Here is a 22,113-nt window from a genome sequence, read left to right as displayed (position 1 = left end):
AATAGCTTTGTCCAAAATAAAACCCTAGACTATCATTTGCAGTCCATGGGCCAGGGAGGGTCTTTATGCCCACAAAGCACAGCTGTGGTTTGGTTACAGAAGCAGTGCCGATGGGGTGGGCTTGGAGGGCAGAATTGCCAGCTGAGTAAGAAAAGCCACCATACAATGACATCAACAAAGGATTGATGACAGAAGGCAGATGACAGTCTGAGTGCATCTACACAGTAAAGAAAGCCAGACTATGTGTGCTCAGCACTGTTGTCTCTCCTCTGTGCATCCAGGGAGACCATCTGTGTCTGGTGGTGACCACGATAATGTTTGTTTTAAATACAGCAGCAACCCTGTTAGAAACTAATAAGTGATAAGCAAATGTGCAGGTAAAATCCTTTGAGTAAATCTGGATCAATAGAACAGTAACTATACTAAACAATAAATGCCAAAAATTTCTTTAAAAATGAAGAAAACAAATTCATTCATGTAACTCTGATATGAGCTGAATTCAGATATCCCTGTGGACTTGAATGCAAGCACAGACCTGTTAGTGTCCACTGTGCAGCACTCAACAGAAGCATGACTCTTGGGATTCAGCTCTTTCTGCGCCTCTAAGACCAACACCTGCAGCAACACCAGCAGGTAACCTGCCAAGTACCAACAAAATCAAGCCATAAAAAGTGACACTCTTAATCATTTCTCATCTTTCTGTTCTCCAGCTCTGCACACTCATCCTCTACTCTCTCTCTCACGAGTGCCTTGTAGGAACGCTGTTCCCAAACAACGATAACAAAATGTGTGAACAAGAAAACAACCAATATCACTGTCCTTTCAATGTGTTCATGAGGGACTCTGATGAACATGATGACTGACGATGTCTTTGCTGGAGTTTTGACTTCTTTAAAAGGGATGTTCTGCTCCCAGTCAGTGTGATTATAAAAGTATTAATAATACCAAGAGAACTCTAAACATATAACTTAAACTCTAAACGTATAACTCCACAAAATGTCAGTGTTTTGAGCACACAACACCTACAGAGTTAAAATACTGCTGCTCGTCGAAGAGAAAAACATCAATAATTAATAAAGCTGCCAGGAAAAAGTGACAGACTTATTGTTTGTTTTTTACATATTATAAACAGTCACATCATGGACAAATAAATCAAAAAATATATTTCACTAACCAAAATAGTTAGCATGCTGCTTCCACGAAAGGTAAAGGGCTGGTACTAACAATACTGTGATACGTCTGTATTGCATATGGGGATTTTATCTGGCTTTTACAGCATCACCAATATGCTGGGTTTTATGGAAGGGTGGGAATTTATGGTTCACATGAACCTTTAAGAGTAAACACAAGGCTTAGCATGTGTTCATCCAAAGCCAAGGAAAACATTCTAATTGAACACACCATTGTTTCGAGTCTGACACAAAGGTTTAAGATCATCTTGCTGTCTGTCAGTGTATGTATGCAGAGATGTTTGCCCTCAAGATATGCACATAGGGCTAGAGTTTGTTATGTATCAGATTATTATATAATAATGTTTAACAATATCTTACACTGTAATATTGAATTAACAACACCTCTGTGTTATTAAAACCCACCAGTCTTCAGAGAAACAACTGTGATATTTATTGCTTAGCTGTTGTGTTGAATTGTACACACTTGTAAAGCTGGCTTTATTTTAAGTTTGAAGCATTGTTTACATCCAGAAGAGATTTTCTTCTTCTTTCCTCCACTTGCCAGAACATTACTGCATATCTTGGCACATTACTATGACCTGTACAGTAGGAACTGTGCAGTACTGTTGTCAGGAATGTGTGTCACGTCGCCCACATCCTCGTGCAAGCACTTGTACATGATAAACCAAATTTTCTGTCTGACTGATCTTTATCAAGTGATATTTATTGTAAATCAGCCATTATCAGTGGCCACTATGAGGGCTGATCACAAGAGTCAGATAAACACACAAAAGGGTTCCTCTTTGCATCACTAAAATGCAACAGTGGACTGCAGGGCTCTGACACATCACAGATCACATCGTCACAAACACAATCCTAAGCCAACCTGGCTGTATTTGGGTAAGTTGACTATTGCTTAGCAAATCACAAACTCAACTGTGTGCTGAACACATCGCAGCACATCTTCCCATCCTGTTATAGCTACTGGCTGGCTCCTTAGCAGGAAGCCTATGAAAAATATCAAGATTCTTCAGTCACATAACACTTACTGGCAGGAACTGCTGCACTGGATAAACCAATAGGGCACAGCAAATCTATACTGAAAGCGCTAGCCAGTGAGCAGCAGAGTCCAAGAGAGACTAAGGAGGCTAACAGCTAATGGAGTTAAGTATCTGTTCAGAGGAACATGAGGCATTAATCAATGAACTGCTGTTTCATGTGACAACCCAAGATTGCAGAAAATAAATGCATTAAAATACTTAAGCTGAGTACAGTTTGGAGGTAAAACTACTTTGAGTTATTAACTATAGACACTTCACATCATCGTCTATTTTCCCAAACTTCTATGAAAGTAACTAGATACAAGCAGTGACAAGCTGGTGGTGGCTTCAGGACACAAAGACCTCAAGACTGACACAGCTGAGCGAGACACAGAATATTTCACAAACTCCTAAACTCTGTTGTGTTTATTTTTTCTTAATTACATTTTTTTATGTTTAACAGATGACTCTCCAATGTTTTAAACAGATTTCTCTGAGTTGTGCAAAATTCATACAATTAATTATTTCCTGTCATTTTAATGGTATTCATATTATCATTCTGCCTTTGCATTTTGCCACTTTTAAAGTGATTTTCCTATTCACCGAGAGAATGCAGACTGACCTCACTGCTGTTTGATGTGTGGGAATGGCTTAACCAAAGCAGCCAAACAAACAATATGTGAAAACAACCAACCACCCAACAAGCCAGCAATCTCAACAATCTCAGTTTGCTGCTGGCCTTACTTTACTGGGACCTGGTCCACTCGATGGAAACTGACATAATAGATGTGTCTCAGAGTGAGAGACCTGTCCCTTGAGATAACAGAGTATCTCTCTGCCTCGCATTGCCAAATGTACAAATGCATATAGCAGATGAGAATACTGACGTACATTTAGTGTCAACTGAGGTTGAATTATGTAACTGATAATGCGATAATAATAGAGACAATAATAATAGAGATAGATACTTGAGAGATTATACTGTAAATGGATGCTAACCAAATGACGTTAATTATATTATATGTACAAATATTACTCATATTACATAATTTGGGTCTTCAGAGAGACACAAACATTCACGGTGCTTAGTGGGTGCTGGGTAACAAACACAGAAGTAATAACTACATAATTTAATTAGGCAGCTAAATTTTGCTGACTTCTGCTGACTAGCCATTCAACTATTGCCTCCCAAACATGCGCACACTTTGCAGACATGCACACATAAACACAAAGATGGAAACCATCCCGTTTCTGCTTCACAAATATTCTCCCGTTAATATGTGCACCTGATTTTAACCGTCCCTCCCTGACCACTGCTCTGAGTCTGTGCATAGCAATTCTTGCTCTTAGTGCTTTTAGCTCAACTGAATGGAAACATTTAATTTAATTCACTTCAGTCAGTAAACATCAATTTCACTGAAAACGCACACATTGTTTGGATTCAGCTATCAATTTTTTATCATCCTCTTCCAGACACTCCTCCCTCTCTCTCTTTCTTTCCCTCTCTTTCTTTTCTTCCAGTTCTCCTTGTCCCGGTCCTTCGAGCAGCCATAACTGTCTGTTTCGGTTCTTTTCCGTCCAGCTTCTTGAGCCGATTAAAGAGTAGAAGAGAGGCGCTTCCATTTCAAGAGGCATGTTCAATAAGGCAACAGCTTCTCACCCTCTCTTTCACCTTATTCCCCTCACCCTCACACCCCTGTTTTTTTCCATCTGGTCAAATGTACAGACCATCTGCCATATTTTTAACACAGAACACAGGAGGACAAGCCAATATAAACACTAACACACACTGATAAAGCTGCACACACAGAGCAAGTGGATCCTCATCAAGTGCACCACGACAGTCAGGCGAAACCACACACACACACACACACACACACACACACACACACACACACGCGTGCGCGCAGGACAAGACGTACCGTAAGCACATGCTCCCCTTCGCTCTGTTCATCCATTTAGACTAAAGCATCAAAGCAAAGGCAGCAGAGATGTTAGCCAGTTCCGTCTCTGTGATGGTTATCTCTGTTGTAGGTGTGTGTGTGTGTGTGTGTGTGTAAGCTAAGTGCTAACAGAGACACTGTCGCACTGGTCTGTTCCCTCTTCCTCTGCTCCTGTCTTTATACGGGGGGGCGGGGGGGACGAGCAGCTTCACAACGCACTGAGCTCTGCTCTACCCTGTCAGCCCGCTCTTTGCTCAGCAGCCAATCCCACCATGCCACCATGAATATTTCATTCGACCAGCCAAGAACCTAAAAACACACACATGCACACTGCCACATGCACACATTTGGAGGACATTCAAATGCTCACCCGCTGAGGTATTCAGGTCACAAATGAAGAACCACCCCCAACACAGATAAATAGAAGCAAGCACACGTGTTGGATCGCCATTCTTCAGAGGGTGCAATGAATTGAGAGAAAAAAAGAAAGAACACAAAGCTGCATATTCATGAAGATTCCAAACGTCTTACTTTGACATTCAAAGTCCTTATCATAGCCTGAAGGTTGGACATGTCGTTCAACAACCTGTAATTTTACAGAGAAATGTGGGTCACTTGCTACCAGTTACATGAGCAGGGCCCAAAGAACATGTTCCCGAAACCTAAGCAGTAAATAGTTTATAATTCAAGGAGACACCAAGACATCCAGTCCTGTCCAGAAATACCCTGGGGACAAAACATTCATAACAGCGCCATACAATCCCATGTAGACTGTCCACAAAACCATAATGGCAAATGTGAACCCAGACCTAAGATTAAGACACTCCCCGGTAATGAGGTACCCTATATTAAAGTGTGCACGAGATTAAACAGAAAGAGTGACATCTAAAGGCTGAGCTGAGGCGTCAGGCAACTTGGACTGGACAACTGATGATCTTGTGCAAAGTAACAAAAAGCAAGACAATATGACCCAGTAACATGCAGGGAAACAATTATTTTTAAGTAAATGTTTTTTGAAAAACTGACTGCAAGCGAAAAGAATTCCGAGCTTTAACTTTAGACTGGGAGTGCAAGTAACTATTTTTATATTTAATTCATCTGTTAATTATTTTCTAGATTAAGGAATAATTGTTTGGTCTATAAAATGTAAAAAGGTGTACAAAAAAACGGTCCATCACAGGTTCTCAAAGTACAGGGTGATGTCTTTGAATTGCATTTCTCCAAAAACTCCAAATTATTCAGATGACTGTCTGCTTGTGTCCTAGCAGTGAATACATTTAGTACTCCTGAAAAGTCACTTTCCATGACTTTTTAATGGAGGGCTATAGTACCTCCGCAAACCAGATATTATAAACACCAGCAACTGGTAAAAATGTTTGAACTGTCTCTAAAGGATTTGAAACTACAGTGTTTTCCCTCTTCTTACTGGGATACAAGCTATATGTGTAGTAGCTAGGGGGGGTGAACTGTTCCTTATACATAAGAGGAGTCCAGATGTTAATTTTGGTGTAATGTTAGTTGACTCAGGAAATAAAATGGAAACACACTTTTTAATTAACGTACTCTTAAATGTTTTGGGCTTGGTAACATGTACGTATATATCATGTATATATCAAGTCAAAAGGATCATGTGAAGTCTCAAGTCACTGGTGTTCAAGTCCAAGTTTCAAATAAAGGGCTCAAATCAAAGATCTCATATCATTCAGCTAGAGGCTTGAAAGGCATGATTGGGATTAGATGTTGCTGATGTAAATCCCTTGACTAGATGGAAAAATGTGGGCCGCTAAACTAAATGAAAGACAATCTCTCCTACACACAGCTCCTGTTGATGGAAAACTAAGTCATTTACCTCCAGGGAAAGGCTGTGGGTCTACACCAGGGGTCGTCGATTACATTTGTCCAAGGGCCAAAGTGAAAAAATGTATTCAAGTCTTATTAGCCTATTAATTAACTAATATTTTCACTTTCTTACAAAATTTAAGTTATTTTTATTAGCTAAAATCAGTATGAACAGATTCCCAAAAACAAAAAAACAACCCACAAAAAAAAAAAAAACAACACAGGAAATGTATAATCATAACTAGAAACTTCTACCTAGGATGCAGTCACTGCTCGGTACAAAAGCAAAAGTTGAAGTAATGAATAAGTCCTTATCTCTAAAATAAAAAAACGACAAAAAAATAAAACCCTCAACTTCAGGATTTCAGGAAGCTGCAAGCTGTGCGTTTCCTTCTCTCCTCTTGTATCTCTTTCCATGGCGGACAGACTGGGCCTCTGCTATCGGTGACCACCATCAATGGGTGCATCTTCTAAACTGTAAATTAATAATTTGCGGGCCAGATGAAGAAGCTTTGGTTGGCTGGATGTGGCTGTCATTTGATTATCACTGCTCTTGAGCAGCTCCAGTGTGTAAATGCACTGAAATGTCAGTGTGACGCACAGCAAAATTAGAAAAGATTGCCATCTATGCCTTCCTGTGGAAAAGCAATGTAATTCTGAGAGAAAAACAAACCAAAGGGCAACTGTACACAGATGTGTCAATTTCTATTTTATGTACTGAACTGAATCACTGCCTCCAAAAAGCTCTTGAAAGCTTCTGGCATGTTGTACTGTTAAATGGCATCCTACTCTCTGAAAGTACATTTAATACTTAAAGAAAGTGGATACAATATAAACTAATAGGCTCTCTGTTGCATAAACCAATTATCCTGTAGCTGCAGGAATTCATTGTTTATATCGTCTTATCGTAATAGTATAGCTGAACAGAACACCATGAGACTAGCAAAGCGGCTAATTAGCGGCCAATTACCCAGTCAAAGCAATGCCATACAGTGAGTAATCTTCAGACAACACTGACCCTGGCACTAAGTGCTGAGCCAATAATAAACCTCTCATAAGGGAACAGGAGGACAAGCAAGTCCCTGTTCTCCTGGCAAGCTGGCAACACCTGAGCTAAAACTCAATGAACGCTTACACTGTGAAGCCAAGTTAGTATCTTCGCTAAACAGAGTTCATAATGTCATTGCGTCGTGGTGTGTGAGAGTTTTCACTTCATACACACGTATTTATCAACGTCAAAATGTTTGTTGGGATAGCATTTTCGATACGAAATTGATTGGGCTGCACTTGCCACTGGGTCCAGCACACATATGACTACGTGTTTGGGAAAAAAACTGGTGGAGATTTAAACATTTCTAGCGGGAATGTGTAATTTTGTATTTGCCAGCAATAAAGATGCATCTATTCCATCCCAAAAGCACTAGACCTTCTAGCATAAATGTACTACCCACCTACAAGCTACCTGTTAAAACGCGCGTTTTTTGTCACAGCGTGCAGCAAGCTCAATCCAGCTGAAATTTGGGCACATGCTCAGCAAGCATCTCACTGTGCATGTACTTTGCAAAGTTTAGTTTTGAAATAATGGGTTTCAGAGCACAGTGGTGCCATTGCTGTGTTGTGTCTGAAAGGGCCTGTAGTTATGCAAAAAAAAATGCAACCCATCTTTCCAGTAAAAGTTTGAACCTTACAATTTATGAGACCTGGCACCAGTGGGCCTAATCTTTGGCCACTCATAGTAGAGGTGCAACATGCAAAACAGCTGGAGAAGGAATTTTGCTTTAAAATTATTCTCTTAAAACTTTTTAATGAAGTTATCTCTACTACAGATGAGACCAACACAGGCCATAAACATAAAGTTAAGTAGTTCTGCCATAAACACAGCCTGAGATGAGAACAACAACCACTCAATGACATTCCATGGCATTACATGGTTCATTCTTGGCATGACTCTACAAAACACTTATTGTGGATTAGGTTCTCACTGATCAAGCCAGTTAGGTCAGAACAGAAATGTTTCACTCCGAACATGACTTTGTTATTAAAGACGCCTGACAATAGCACTGGTCAACCCGCACAATTGAAAATGATAAGAGGTTCCTGTTGAAACCAGACTCGTGTTTATTAAACATAAATATATTAGCTGGATGTCAGACTAAAAGCTTGTTTGGGATGAGCATTTTCGGGAATAAACAGTCAATTTGCCCATTATTATGCACCGAGGAGTAAAATTACTGCCTGAAGGGTCATGTGTCACAGTGTGAATGTACTGACGTCCATGCCTAGGGAACTATCCAGCAACTCCTTTTATTTATTTGACACTCAAAGGTCAAGTTTCTTCATCTGCGTGAACATGTTCACACATGCACACATATACCTCGGAACACGAATGGATAACCTACACCAGCATCGATGTCAGACAGTCAGCATGCATTTTAAACTTAGCACTGCGACCAGTTTCTTTTTTGGGCTTGTTAGTTTCGCTGTCTGTTTGATGCTCATCATCCCATCTGTGACTGTAAAGTTACACCCAACAGACCGGATGCGGCTCTCTGCTCTCACCCACAACGCTGTTCAAACATCACATAAAGTCTGGTGGATGTAAACTGTAAACTCACGTTACTGAAACTGTGCAAAAATAATGTGCCTTCCCGTTCCATGTCTATTTTTCGTCTCGCTTGCACATGCTTTTCACAGTAAAATTAGCACCATTCCCTGACTCGGAAACGTCACACAAGAAAGCTGATCTATTTGGGTCGCATTTGAGATGCAAATTAGCCTTTTATTTCTGTAAATAAACTAGCAAACACTATCAACTGACTAGACGGGACACGTAACGGACGCGTGAAGCCGTTGAACGTCAGGGGGGAAATGCTATAAAACTCTTACACAGCTGTGTAACGTCAATTATACACTAATGTCACAAGCTTATCATATGTAACGCCAGTAATATGTACGTTTTTGTCTGAACGTAAGCTATTGTCCAAACTTGCAAGCTAAGCTAACGGAACACATTTAATTCAACCATCGTTACGGTCAATAACGTTAATGACGTGAGCCGAACTGGCACTACTTTGCTCGTGACACGCTAATTCGTTACCGTTAGCAAGATTTTATCTAAAAACAAATGAAGATGAACCAGACATTTAAAAAAAATAGTTCAAGAAACAAATTTCTGTCAAACATATATTTCAATGAAAGCTTTCGCTGACTATTAACAAGAGACCTGAAGAGAACTTGTACCCATGCCACGTGTCAGAAGTAGAAGCCGGCTAACAATAGCAGTCGCCGGATGGTGCCTCACTGCATCTGACTCCCAAGCATCCCTCGTACTTCCACAGCTGCTTGGCAAACAAGGGGCGAACACGGACAAAGAGCCATAGAAACATAACAGTGGGCCAGCGGTTAACTGTGCTGGGCGGGCACTTACTGTTCTCAAGAGAGGCCTCATTTGTTCCGAAGGTTCGTCCATTTCACCTGCCGATTCGCTCTTTTTTTATCCCAGTCGATGTATGGGGAAGACTGGGCTGGGTGACACTTGTGTGAACTATGAGGACTGGTTGTGCTTCCCCTAACGACGCGGTGAGAACACGCCCCTAAATTGATTGACAGTGATTGATTGCCAATTCGCCTCCAAAGCCGGGGATTTTCAACCAATTAGATGTGAGAACGTAACAATATGGGTGGGACCTATTTCCTCGTCGCCTCAAAGTCCCAAGCGGGCTTTTTTTTGTTGTTATGGATTTTTTAACCTCTTGAACCCTGCTGGGCCGTTAGACAGACGAGAATGGTTAAATTACATGGAAATGATGCATAGCTGTAGCAGCCTATAGGTCTGATTTGTTCCTTCTTTACACAATATAGCGTGAATGAAGAATAAGAACAACTAGGTATGGGATATATATTTGATAATATATCACACATGGACATATATATTTTCTTTTAACTGTAAAGCTTCTTATAAGGAAAGTCTGTGGAATGAAAACCAATGTGGCCACCATCATAATTGAGAAATAAGGTACTTATTTATAAGTATAGTATATAAGTTATAGGTTTCCTAACTGACTAAAACAACAATTAAATGTAACCTATTTTGACGCCTATTTTGATATTTGTTTAATCTAGTGGTATTAACACAGCAATAAGTGGGCCTGATATGTGTATTCTCATATGTGACAAACAAAAAGAGTTGACAAACATACAAAAGTTAACATAGACCTACAACAGTTTATAGAAAAGATAACTGTAACTTATATGGTCAGAAATGACAGTTCGGGGGTTGAAGGTACCAGTATAGTTAGTCTTAAAGAAGTAAAGATAACCAATTTAAGGCAATACATCATTGTCTCACTTTTAACTGTGCATATGACATTAATTTGGAAGACTGGTTATGAATTATGGAAAGTATCTTTCCATCTTTCATAAAAATGTGTAGTAGTTGTTTTTCACCAGCAGGTGGCAATGCCGTATCAACCATTTCTCTCCAGTCGTGCAAGACAGCAGTTGGCTTGCAAACACATGTCGTTAGAGGTGATACTTCAAGTTCACTTTTATTTGTGGCGATTTCAGCCATGTAATTGGCAAAGCGAAACTGTCCATAATAGCATACACACCTGGTTTTTTTTAAAAACATCGAAAAAATGATAGCTGTAGCAAAAACAAAGTTTCAAATGGAAGAATGTATTGTGTAGGCCTTGCTGTACAATATAGTAGGTCAGATCGGTGTAGCTACATTTGACAGTTGCAATTACCTGTAACGACCTAGCCAAGGAAGCAACTGTAGGACAATCTCTCATCTCTCATCATCACATCTTAATAGAGACTCTGAAAAATAGAAAGTTAACTTCTGCCATAATTACACTGTCAGTCATGTGCATTTTCACAAAATCACTTTGTGATCATGTCATAAACTTCTCTGTGCAAACAACAAAAGTCTGTTCTTTCAGGGGAGTTCATCTGTGGCTTTCTTTAAATAGAGCCCTTTCCTCACCCGCCCATCAACCTCCGGGATAATCACGCGGCAACACAGAAATAGAACTGCGAGGTGGGAGATCAAACTATCACCTCTTAATTGTACCCTGACTCTTAAAGATGCTGAGAGCCCATTAGCGCACAAAGAAGAGTGCTGTGTACTGCTCCTGAAACATGCATCCACATAATGCAGCTGGGAGATGAGTCAGAAGTTAGACAAGTGGAAGAAGCACCACACTGGCATCCACCTGTGCTGGGACTCACGTAAGGAGTTTCAGACTGCAAGGTGTGGTGATGATGAGAAAGAAAGTTTTCGCTTCAAAAGCTTCAGAGAGAAAAAGAAGAGGCAGAAGTAGTGCAACGATTAACAAACTAGATTAATTTAACACAAAGTGTTATATCCAGTAGCAAAGGCATGGCTGTATAACTTAAACATATTTTTGATTTAGCTTTGGGCAGGGACAACCCCTGCTGTGAGAAGCGACAGATTGATGCTTGTTAGACACAGGCCACCAAATGAATGAATATTGACTGCATCGTGTTTTGTCCCAGAAGCTGTAGAAATTAAGGGTCCCTCTTTCCCAGAAGGTTTAGTGGATGTTGTTTTTTCATCAGTGGCGGGGCCTTCTGATGGTGCCAGGAGAGAAAGAAGAGAATGTGAAATTCCCAAATCTGTTGGAGCGCTCCATCAAAGTGCCAATGCATTGATTTTGACCACAGATCTGTTCCACTTGGCTGCCTCTGCTTGCCCTACCCAAAACACTACTCTCAAGACCACGGTCTTGCGGGAGCCTTAGTGCCCCTGAATCCTGTTCAACTCCCCTGGGACACTGAGAGGAGGTGGGGGGGAGGTTGGGGCCAGTGACCAGCATGGTGTACCCAAATCGACTCAGGGATGGGTAGACGATGGGAGGTGTAGGCTGTGGAGATGGTAAATGGTGGCTGTGGTCAGAAGGGGAAGGTGGGAAGGAGGGTGGGGGTGTCCGGCCTGTTGAGGTGCATCCCACTGCCCTCCAGAGGGAACACAGGGGTTTAAAATCAATGTGCTGTTAAGTGCAGCTTAGCCGCGGGATACTCTCTCCGACATTATCTATGCACCACTGAGTCAGGGCCTCGCCTGGCCGTTGCACACGCCGTCTGCGGGCACCGACACAAGGCCCTTCCTCGCCTCCAGTTCCTCTCACCTCTGTGCTCTCTGCCAACACTCAACGCCCTTTCCCAAACAGTTGTGGCCCTGCTAACTTGAGACCTATCTCACACCAGGGTCTCACTCCAACAGACCTGTGAGCATTACACCCTTACTATAGTAAGCCCCACCCTCCCCTCCTTAAATGCTGATTAACCAGGTTCAAAGGAGGTAGTGAGTGAATAAAGCACTGTGTTGTGTATGTAGACACCTGGGGCAAGTTAAAAGGAGAACCTTTGTCAGCATCATTAGGAGTGTAAGCGCCCATGACCTCCACTTATTAGTACAAAAAACATATGCTTGAAATGCTTTGGTGCCAGAAGGTATCTACATGTATTATTGTGTATTAGTTATTCCCAAGAGTGGTACAATATAATATAGCACGCTGGACCTGGTTTCTGGCTTTGGTGTGGGCCTAGGTGAACAGGCAGTCCACTGTCCATCATTTCAGATACAATCATAAAGACTGGAACTGACTCGTGTCAACTAATGACATTAACCTCAAGAGATAAATACCAAAACCCTTTGTAAAATAAAAGCAATTAAACTTAGCATGAGTGAATATATCAGGAAACAGCAGAGCGACCATATGAGACTCAAACCATCCCCGAGGAGCAATTCTGCAGTAATTCTAACAGGCTTATTAATCATTTAACAGAGGTGACATTTATCAACACATCAAAAAGGGAAATATGGTGTGAAGGGGAAACATAATCGCCACCGTCTCAGTCTTGCTTGTCTGTAGGTTACTCTTTTAAAAGGGGCACCTAAAAAATCTTGACCCAGACACACACGTCCGCCTGTGGCTGCATTTAGCCAGTGAGAGCAGTAATAGTGTGTGACTGAAGGTGAGGAAACAGCCTCGGGCCTTCATCTGTGTTTAGATGTCAGCCCTCCTTGGGTACAATGTCTCTGTAGCCTCCTTGGCCTTTCTTACATCAACTCTCAACGTGGACGGCTGGAGGGAAGGACACAGACACGCGACATGAAACGAGAAGTTTTACTCTAATCCACCGTAAACCACTGGTTTAAACTCGGTCGATTACTGATATTGTTGCTAGCGGTGTTAACAGCAGTAGAGCACTGTAATCAGTTCTTCAGGTCTTACCCCAATGCACATATCTCCTTTAAGACAACATGGTCTGAATTTGTGGGAGCATGCTGTAGAGGTGTCTATTGATTACTGTACTTCTTGCATGAATGGTTGAGAAAGACACAATCTATCGACTTGTTAGGTTTTTGGAGTTCTCTGGAGCTCACAGGAATCACCCGTTACTAAGTGGTGGAATAATAAGAGTATGTTTACTGAGTTGCAGTGGAGGATATTTGCAGTTAAATACAAGAAATGAGCTCCTAGTGTACGTAAAGTCATGCTGTCGCTGTATACGCTTCTTCACTGTCACTAGATTTTATTCCAGTGGGAGGATGGCAGAGATTACATTTGCAGTGCCCAATATCAATGCCAACATGCTTTTGACAAGGCATTGGAATAGGATGATGTGCTGTTGGTGAAAGTGGCTGAACCACTGAAGCATGTATATGTGCTTCGGTTTGCTTGTGTGTTTGCTGGGGTTTTTATGTGGAGAGATTCAGCAAACTTGATTATTGGCAGTTAAATTTGCACTATTTCCCAATACAAAGCACCAAATTTGGTTAATAAAAGAACACTCAGAATTATGTTGTATATTATATAAGTTATAAGTAAGCTGATTGTTTAAGGTTTCGAGTTCATGTAGTGTCTATAGTTCTCCAGTCATAATGTTGAAAGCTGTTCTGCACCTCATAACCACTGATGAGCAGAGGTCAAGACAACATGAAAGGGAGAAGAAAAACATCATCAGATGCTCTGAAATACAATTTGCTGACATGCATGCGAGTGCAAACGTTTTTATTCTCCATACTCAAACCCCCCAAGAGTCTTTTTCTTACAGCTTTCCTGAGAGGCCAGGGCAATCAAGCACTCTACCTTGTTAGGAGGTGTTAATTGGAGTTAGTCAGACTCCTCACTTTGTCAAGGAGTCTGACAACAGAATTAATTAGAATTTGAGTATGTAAATCAATTCAAATTGGGGCCCTTATGGGGGAGGATTTGAAGTATTTTCACTGAGGGAAAACAGGTGCTGAGAACATGAGCCAAGTATGTGTGTGAATATTATGACTTCTCTTTCCATGGATTTTATCTTCACTAATCCACTTTTGGAGAGGCCATAGATATACAGTATAAATAGAGGTGTTGAGCTGTACATTGCCCTTAGTTGGATGCTTTGATGGGCCATTTGTCATTTCGCCTGTTTTCATATTTTCTAAGTACACATGCCTCGCATGCAGTTGCATTACTTAGGTAAATGATTAAATGTGTGAAAACACCATGGCAACAACAGAGGGAATAGTACAACTATGTGCTTTTGTGTGTTTTTTGCCTAATTGGGTCCATGTTGTGACTCACGTCATATAAGCCATATAAATCTCATATTTAAATCACACTTTCACTTGTATTGTTAGTTGTGGTGGTTACCTTGTAACACTTTATTGTAACTTCAAAAGGATTGCTCAGCTCTTCATACAGCCACTGAGAATTTCTGCTTTCTATTTTGAGAGCAAGAAAATATGGCAAAAGTATTGTTTTTATAGTTTTTTTTTATTATTTAGATTTCTCAATATATAAAATCTACATAGTAGGAAAAGAACACACAAAACCAACAACAAGCACAACCTCAGTAACTTCATATCCGTCATATATAAGTCTTGAATACACTGATACGATCCATCTTTGTCAAGTACACCCGTGTTTTATCCATCTCCATTTGAAACTTCAGCAATATGATAAAACTACACATCTTAGTGCTTACCGACCAGGCCTTCAGACAGAAACGGCCTTTCGCGCTGTATGCCATCACATGCTCATATAATTTTCTGATGCCGCCACCATCATTTGTATTCATGAGACCCAGTTGTTTCAGTATGAAAAAAAAAATCTGTCGAAAAGTCTAAATATGTTTCATTAGTTGAGATGGATGATAGATTTCAAGTAGCAGAAGCTTGGTGTGATCTCCTCACTCGGTTTTAGTGTATCTCACATTGCTTGTAAGAAAACTGTTGATATTACTTAAAAACATGTCATTCTGAAATCAATACAAAATAAGTTGAAATTGGCTATGTTTTAGTGGCCACTCAACCCTGGGCAGATTTTATGCTTTATATTTTACATCAGTTTCAACTTGCTGACAGCAACCACTCGGAGGGGCCCACATTTACGGCCTCTTACAGAGGCATAAAGTACAGTACAGTAGTATTACAGGTCCCCTTCCTCATACACATGTACTGCATAACAACACATGCACCTTTTTTGTTCAAATTTAACTGATGATTTATCAAATCCAATTAATTCAGCACACGCCGCAGATATTGTACCTCTCCAAATGCATGTATAGATTTTTTCCATTTACAGCTGATTAAATTATCCTAAAAACTGCCACCAGCCTGTCTTAACATCGCATGGCGTGAATTAAACATACTGAGAAAGACATTTGGACAACGCCTTGTGAAAAGCTGTTTTATTATCCATTTAATAACACCTCCATGAAGACAATTTGTACAAGATACATCACATTCTAAAGTGCACGAATACTGTACAACAAAAATGACTTAAATACGCAGGGAGGGGAAAAAAATCACATTTGTAAAAAAACCAAAAAGTTGTAAAAACAAATGAATAAAAAGGGACATGCTTTTTTTCAAAAACAACAATCACTATGCATGTTTCTGCTCAGGTATGTGAGAGGGGCTGGCCTGGGAAAATAACCTTGTGCAGCTTGCTTGGGGGAACACTAAGCTTTGGCACCTTTAGAGAAAAGAGAAAAAAGACATTAACAAGGAATGGAGACCACTCAGTAATAAACAAAAGAATTATATTTAGTTTCAATAAATACAGTCTTAGGGGCTTGTGTAGAATGCATAATAACCCATGCCTTTTGGGTTGTCCTTGTTGTACTCTTCCGTAGTCAAGTCCTCACACTTGATGGTTGGAGAGTTCTCTGTGCTCGAGCCCCCAGGGGACATTCTGCGCCTCTTACACACCACAGAGTAGACACCTGAATCGGTAGAGTCCACCGATTTCAGTGAGTGCGAGGTCTCGATCCAGGTAGAGGCTGATGGAGCGTTCTCCTCGGGAAGCTTGTCTTTAGTAACCCCCAGCTGGTCCTCTGGGAAGGCTGGGGGGCTTGGACGAGGCGACCAGGGCAGGCCTGTGGTCATCTTGCGCTGGTAAGAGCTTCTGGTGCCCCAGCCTGCTGCCATGGAGGCGAAGGCCGAGTCCGGGTAGTAGCTGAGGGCGTGGGACGTCTGCAGGGACAGGGGCTTTATGCCGTAGGACAGCAGGCTACTGGTGGAATAGTCATTCTCATATGACAGATCCAGCTTGTTGGAGCCCGGCTGTTGGACTGGTGGGACGAACCAACGCTGGGCAGAGGCAGCGGCGCTGGCGTCCTCACTCTGTGGAGAGAGAAGGCTGTTGGTTTGTGGAACAGCCCGCTCGCTGGCGTAGAAGCGGTTCTGAGGCAGGTTGTTGACAAACTGGTCCTGAAAGAAAGGCTGCATGGCATAACGGGCCCCAGGCACAATTTGGGTGGAGCGAGGGGAGTCTGTAGGGGACGGAGTCAACCTGTCACTCTCTGGAGCTGTGTACATCCTATGCAACAAACAAAGAATGCACGAATTAGTTACAAGAAAAAGAAAATTCAGGGTACATAACCTGCATCAAATAGTGTACCATATGAAAAACAAAACAAAAAAACACACTGCTTGAAGTGCAAGACACGTACGAGTCATAATTGTCCCGGAAGCCCTTTGCAAATGGGTTGTGATCGATCTTCAGCTGCGTGATCTGAAACAAACAAACAAACACATCCAACGTAAATACAACATAAATGAGATGCATCTTAAGCCAAGCAACAGCACTGTGTGACTAAAGAGCAATTAAAAATGTTTAATGCATGCAATTCAAGATAGGATAAAGTTGAATCTAAAAATAATTAAATAACTTCTAAATCAAACAACAACAAAAAAAATTGTGAAATGCTTACATCTGTGTTCTGGTAGGCTGTGACGGCTATAAACTGGTTCTCTGGGAAGGTGAAGGTTTGAGTTCTGGCCTCGTTGCTCATGTCCTCCACGCCGTCTTCCGTCACCTCCACAATGTGCAGTCGCGGTTGGTATTTATGAAGCGACTGCAAGACTATCATCTGCAAAGGGGAAACGTGTGATGAGTGCAATGCTGTCAGCGTCAAAACAGACCGCATAAGCGAATTTGTTTCCTTAAGTACAACCAAAATGCGTGCTTGTTATCAAATATCAGTGAAAGATGGCTTGAAATATTTATTTTCAGTAAATAAAAATCACAACATTGACAATACAAGCATAAACGCTTGGTGAGCAGCGAATCTGAGCATGTCAGAAATTAATATCTAACCTGTGTGTTGTTGTTGTTGGCTCCTTTATTGTTGGTCAGCTTCAACTTGCCGAAGGAGATTTCTTGTCTCATCCAGTGAGCACCGGTGTTTGGAGATTCAGGATGAACATACATTTTGTTGCCTAAAAATAAAAACAACATAGTAAATAAAACGACAAACAGAAGAGAGCTCCTGTCTGTGTAGACTATGCTGTCAAAACCCAGGATGTAATAAAACTTATCCTGCTTTTTGATATTATTTTCAGTGGCTGATAATGAATTTGGGCATTTTGTTTTAATTTTCTTAAAGCTTTAGGGGAAATATGTGTAAAATGAAAACAGAAAACATTCATTTTTTTTTGATAGTTTTAATAAAAGCTAATATTTGATGGCAGACTAGAAAGGGCCAAAGGGAAATTAGTGCAATTAACTTTTAAAGCTCTGTTTTAAAATTACACCAAAAAATGCTTTTGCACAAATTATTTTCCCTAAATCAATTGTGTAAGAGAATCATTTTTAATGTATTTAATAATATAACCCTGAGTACAGTCACTTAAAGGGCATATTTAACCAGCAGTTTCACACTTCAGTTGGCTCCTGAGATGACTTCACACTTCAAAGTAAAATTATATTGAAAAGCCTAAATTATTTGCATTTAAAAAAAAACCCTCAAAATCCCAACCTGTCAAAACATTTTGCTAAAATCTGAAGAAGAAAAAACTGTTTTTATTTCTAAAACAGCCTTAAACACCCAAACTTCATTCTCATATCCTAACATTTCTAAACATGATCTATCTATTTGTCTTTCCAATTATTATTATTATTATTTTCAGGCAGTTTTAAATAGAAAATACAAAGGTTCCGCAGCTAAATATGCTTTATTAATTCTGTAACTCACCTTGCATATTATTGTCTGCTTTTCCACAAGTGACCCACTTTCCTCCCTGAAAGCGCCAGTGATTCGGGTCAGCCAAAACAATTTCTACAAAGACATTGTAATGAGCCGTGAGGTTGAGTCCAGTGATGTTGAAACTGAGGAATGGGAACATCCGTCTGGGAAATAAAATTGGGGGGGAAAATGGAAAAGAGGAATCATTAAACAGCTGCGCTCGCAAAGCAGGCAAAACTCTCAAAGAAAACTTGAGCACCGTTAACGCGTTGCATTTGGCAGAACATTAAATACAAACAAATTAAATTAAAAATAAATGTAAATTTCATCAGTGTCATGTTCAGCCTGTGGTCTTAAGTGATCGTCTATTATTTACCCGAAACGAAAACTCGAAATTTATAAGCACCAACTGCCAGCAATATGCGCAAAAACGTGATATGAATCGTGTGCGCATTTTTTTTTTCACGTGGAAAAGATGGTAAAAACGACCAGTATCTTAAACTGGAAATATAAAAACCATGTTCACATTCTGCATTTGAGTGTTGTGCGTTTAAATTGGGCCTTCAGAGCCTCAGGCTGCGCATCAGCTTACCTGCCCTGCTTGGTGATAATCATCTCTGTCTGGTGCCGGTGGAATTTGAGCCACAGAGGCCGGTTGCACAGATAGACCTGCGCTCTGGCTCCGGCAGCAGACCCCGGCAGTGACATGGAGCCAATACCCGTCCCCGTGCCGGGATAAGAGGGGTACAAACAGCCCGGGCCCTGGCTGAACTGGTACCCTCCGCTGCTGAACTGGCTCCGGCCGGTGCACACGGGCGAAGAGGAGAAGCCTGTTGGCGGCAGGACGGATCCGTAATGAAGTGAAGCCGGGTACCTGGAGCTGCTGGACCCGGAGTACACCGATCCCGTCTGTCCTGCATAGGGGAAAAGGGAACAGGGGCTTGCCATGTCGGAACTAGCCTGGGACGACGAGATGAAGTATCTGTCAGAGCCAAGATCGTCTATGTTGTAACGCCGACCGCTCGTCAACTCGTCCTCACCGAGCACCGGGGAGCCTTTCCTCCCATCGGGCCCGGTTTTAGTGAAAGTGTCCCCCTCTCCCTCGCCCAGCATCCCGTTTCCCACCCCGCTCAGGTATTTCTTAGGAGCGCTGCTAGACTCTGATTCCGTCCGGTCGACTTCTTGATAGTCAAGCTGCGTCGACGGCCTCGGGCTGTTGTTGGCACTGTCCGACGAGGAAAGGTTGTAAAATGTCTTGGGTAAATTGATGCTAGCGCTGGGGAGGATGTTCTCTAACTGCATTGTTTTGTTCTTGCAATAAATAAGAAGAGTTTCAAGAGTCCAGGAGAGTGAATCTCAGCCAAGGAGGCGACACAAGCACCGGCGCCCGGTTGTTTCTGTCCCTGCACGCCTCCCTCCCTTTACCAATGATGGAAGGAGGTTCTCCTCACCTACGGATTTTCAAGTCAGATTATGGGCTGGACATGAGATATTCAGCGGCTCTTATAAGATGTAGTTGTCCACACGCCCAACTGATTGTAAGCCATAGGGGAGGAGCTTCTGGAGAACCATGCGGGGGCACCAGCCCTCGTCACAGCCAATGGTCGCTCCACTCTAATTCAATTAGAAAGCGTCTGATAGAAAATAATAAAGAGAAATTGTGTGACGATTGTCCCGAAGTAGATTTTTTTAAACTCTAATATCTAAGCTACTTCATCACACTGCACGACAAATCCACGATTTTCTACCTTTTGACAATAAAATCCAAGTGCAAACAAAACTCCGCTGAGTTGTAAGTTGCGAGCTGGAGCGTAATTTCTAAGCGGTTGAAACGGCGAGCAGAATCTCTTCACATTTTACGACAACAAAGAGCGAGCACCAAATGGCCAAAAGAAGTCGCTCTTCACCAGTCCCCGCTTTCGCCCCCACCGTGCGCGATTTAAACTTTCAGCTTCGGCTTCGAGTCATCACGTCCACGCCGCGATAGAAAAGCACACACATTCACATGAGCTTTTTGTCTCATTACTTCCACTCACTCAAACAAGAAGATGTGTCCTCGATGCACAGCAAACAGCGAGCCCTTTCGCCCCCCGAAAGCCAACACTCCAACACGAAAAAGAAAAAAAAAATCACATGTGCACCTTATTTCCAATAATTGGCCTCCGTCGCCTCTTTCACTTCCAGGTTTTCAGTTCTGGCTCTAATTAAACCATCGACTGTAAAAGCGGGTTGGAAATAGATGACTGAAGTAAAACGTCAAGCTTTCTGTTTTATTTATTTTTTGTTCTAATTTTATTCGTCTCTCGCAAGGAAAAAAAAATAAAGTCGAGGGAAGTAAGAGAAGGTTTATTCCGCACAAGCTTTGCTTTGCTTTTTCTCAGGCTTTGTGACAAACCCGTTTTGTTGCTGGGACTTTATTTCCCTCCAGAAACTAAAATCAACAATAAATTAGATCGCTTTTTTCCAAAGGCCTTTCAGGGCTTTTGTTGTTGTTTTTTATAATTCAACCTTTGAATTATTGTTAAATTGTTCACTCAGTGATTTGCAATATAAAAAACCCAATGCTTCTACGTCCAGAGCAGCTTATTGGACATTAGGAAAAATGAACGAATTAACAAAATTTTTTATGTATGCTAAAAAATATGAAAGGGTTTTGATTAATCCGTAGGTGTGGATTATTTGAGCGCAGTTTCATGTTGACGAGGTTTCAGAAAGAAGACGAAAAAGGATTTTTTTTCTTTCATTTTTGCATTTGAAATAAAGGAGGGGTTCAAAAGAGAACTACTGCCGTGTTTAAGTGGTGCCCAACTCAACCCACAGTGAAATTCAAATACAGCTTTGGCATGAGATGCCCAAACGGAGAGCCAGGATGCCCAAACACCGCGCAAGGCTGCATGGACCCCGGGCAAGAGGGGGAAACAACTAAAGCAATATAATCACAGTTGTACGGGAATAATTCAAAAACTAAATGGAACAAAAAGTTCACTGGATGTAAAGCAATTCCGCATTTTCCATGTCTGCGTCTGTCCCCGTAGACACACACACACACACACACACACACAGAGAGAGAGAGAGAGAGAGAGAGAGAGAGAGACCGAGAAGCTCCCGAAATAAGAAATAATCAAACGTGTCGTTCACACTGTATTCAGGCCTTATGATGAAAGGATTTCTCAGCAGTGACACTCGGACAGCGCTCTCTAGTGACTGATCACGATCACTGGGTAACTTTCCCATCGCCGGGTGTATTTAAGTAACTTAACACTGTAAGGGAGCTACGCGCTGGTCGTTAACTGCCACTTTTTTCCACTTGGATCTCACTTTACATCATCTTCAGCTGCAATGAACTCAGCTTGTGCCTGTGTTTGCATCTGTGTGTGTTTGTGGGTGTGGGTGTGTGGGGGAGCAATTTGTGCATGTGTGAGTCTTAAAGTAAGCTTGAGGGGGGTAGGGGGTGAGATGAATTTTGGGAAAATGGGGATACAAATCTGTGAAAAGCTGAGGGAGAAACTCGGCTGGAGGCAGATTGGCTCTTGTCATAAATGGGACAGTAAAGCTGGCTATTGGGCCATCAGGGGACCAGAGCTACATGCATACAGCGCACAATCTGTCAATCAAGACTGAGACCCTTCT

At 41.6% G+C, this 22,113-nt stretch overlaps 2 protein-coding genes across 15 annotated transcripts in view; both read right to left on the bottom strand.

Moving 5' to 3' along the window:
• Positions 1-9,568, bottom strand: part of LOC124075177 (sodium bicarbonate cotransporter 3-like) — a 39,037-nt gene extending 29,469 nt beyond the window's left edge. For 3 of the 11 annotated variants that reach the window (XM_046418646.1, XM_046418640.1, XM_046418643.1), the window contains exon 1: positions 9,422-9,567. In XM_046418646.1, coding sequence (XP_046274602.1) covers positions 9,422-9,463 — 42 coding nt within the window. In that variant the 5' untranslated portion in view covers positions 9,464-9,567. Of the gene's footprint in view, positions 1-4,134; positions 4,318-9,421 lie in introns of those variants that run through there. The other 8 variants (XM_046418647.1, XM_046418650.1, XM_046418644.1 and 5 more) reach the window with 7 other exon arrangements.
• Positions 9,569-15,685: 6,117 nt separating this feature from the next.
• On the bottom strand, positions 15,686-20,678 carry eomesa (eomesodermin homolog a). 4 transcript variants are annotated; one of them, XM_046418654.1, is made up of 7 exons: positions 19,076-20,509; positions 18,493-18,647; positions 17,616-17,737; positions 17,230-17,388; positions 16,969-17,030; positions 16,117-16,835; positions 15,686-15,989 (listed from the first exon to the last, which is right to left on the bottom strand). In XM_046418654.1, the coding sequence occupies exons 1-7, from the start codon at positions 19,783-19,785 to the stop codon at positions 15,976-15,978; spliced, it is 1,941 nt and encodes a 646-aa protein (XP_046274610.1). In that variant the 5' UTR covers positions 19,786-20,509; the 3' UTR covers positions 15,686-15,975. The 4 variants fall into 4 exon arrangements, with proteins under 4 accessions (XP_046274610.1, XP_046274612.1, XP_046274611.1 ...); XM_046418656.1 differs by lacking the exon at positions 15,686-15,989 and adding an exon at positions 20,520-20,678 and having other exon boundaries at positions 16,067-16,835; positions 19,076-19,397; XM_046418655.1 differs by lacking the exon at positions 15,686-15,989 and adding an exon at positions 20,520-20,664 and having other exon boundaries at positions 16,067-16,835; positions 19,076-19,443.
• Positions 20,679-22,113: the final 1,435 nt, after the last annotated feature.

Source organism: Scatophagus argus, chromosome 17 (assembly GCF_020382885.2).
Source record: "Scatophagus argus isolate fScaArg1 chromosome 17, fScaArg1.pri, whole genome shotgun sequence".
Lineage (NCBI taxonomy): Eukaryota > Metazoa > Chordata > Actinopteri > Scatophagidae > Scatophagus > Scatophagus argus.
This window is presented reverse-complemented; position numbering and strand designations above follow the sequence as displayed.

Coding starts and splice junctions, on each gene's coding strand:
- eomesa (XM_046418653.1), bottom strand. CDS start 19,785: ATGCAGTTAGAGAACATCCTCCCCAGCGCTAGCATCAATTTACCCAAG. Junction 17,738..18,492: donor AGCAGACAATAATATGCAAG/GTGAGTTACAGA, acceptor TTTTATTTTTAG/GCAACAAAATGTATGTTCAT. Junction 16,836..16,968: donor TTCCGGGACAATTATGACTC/GTACGTGTCTTG, acceptor TTTGTTGCATAG/GATGTACACAGCTCCAGAGA.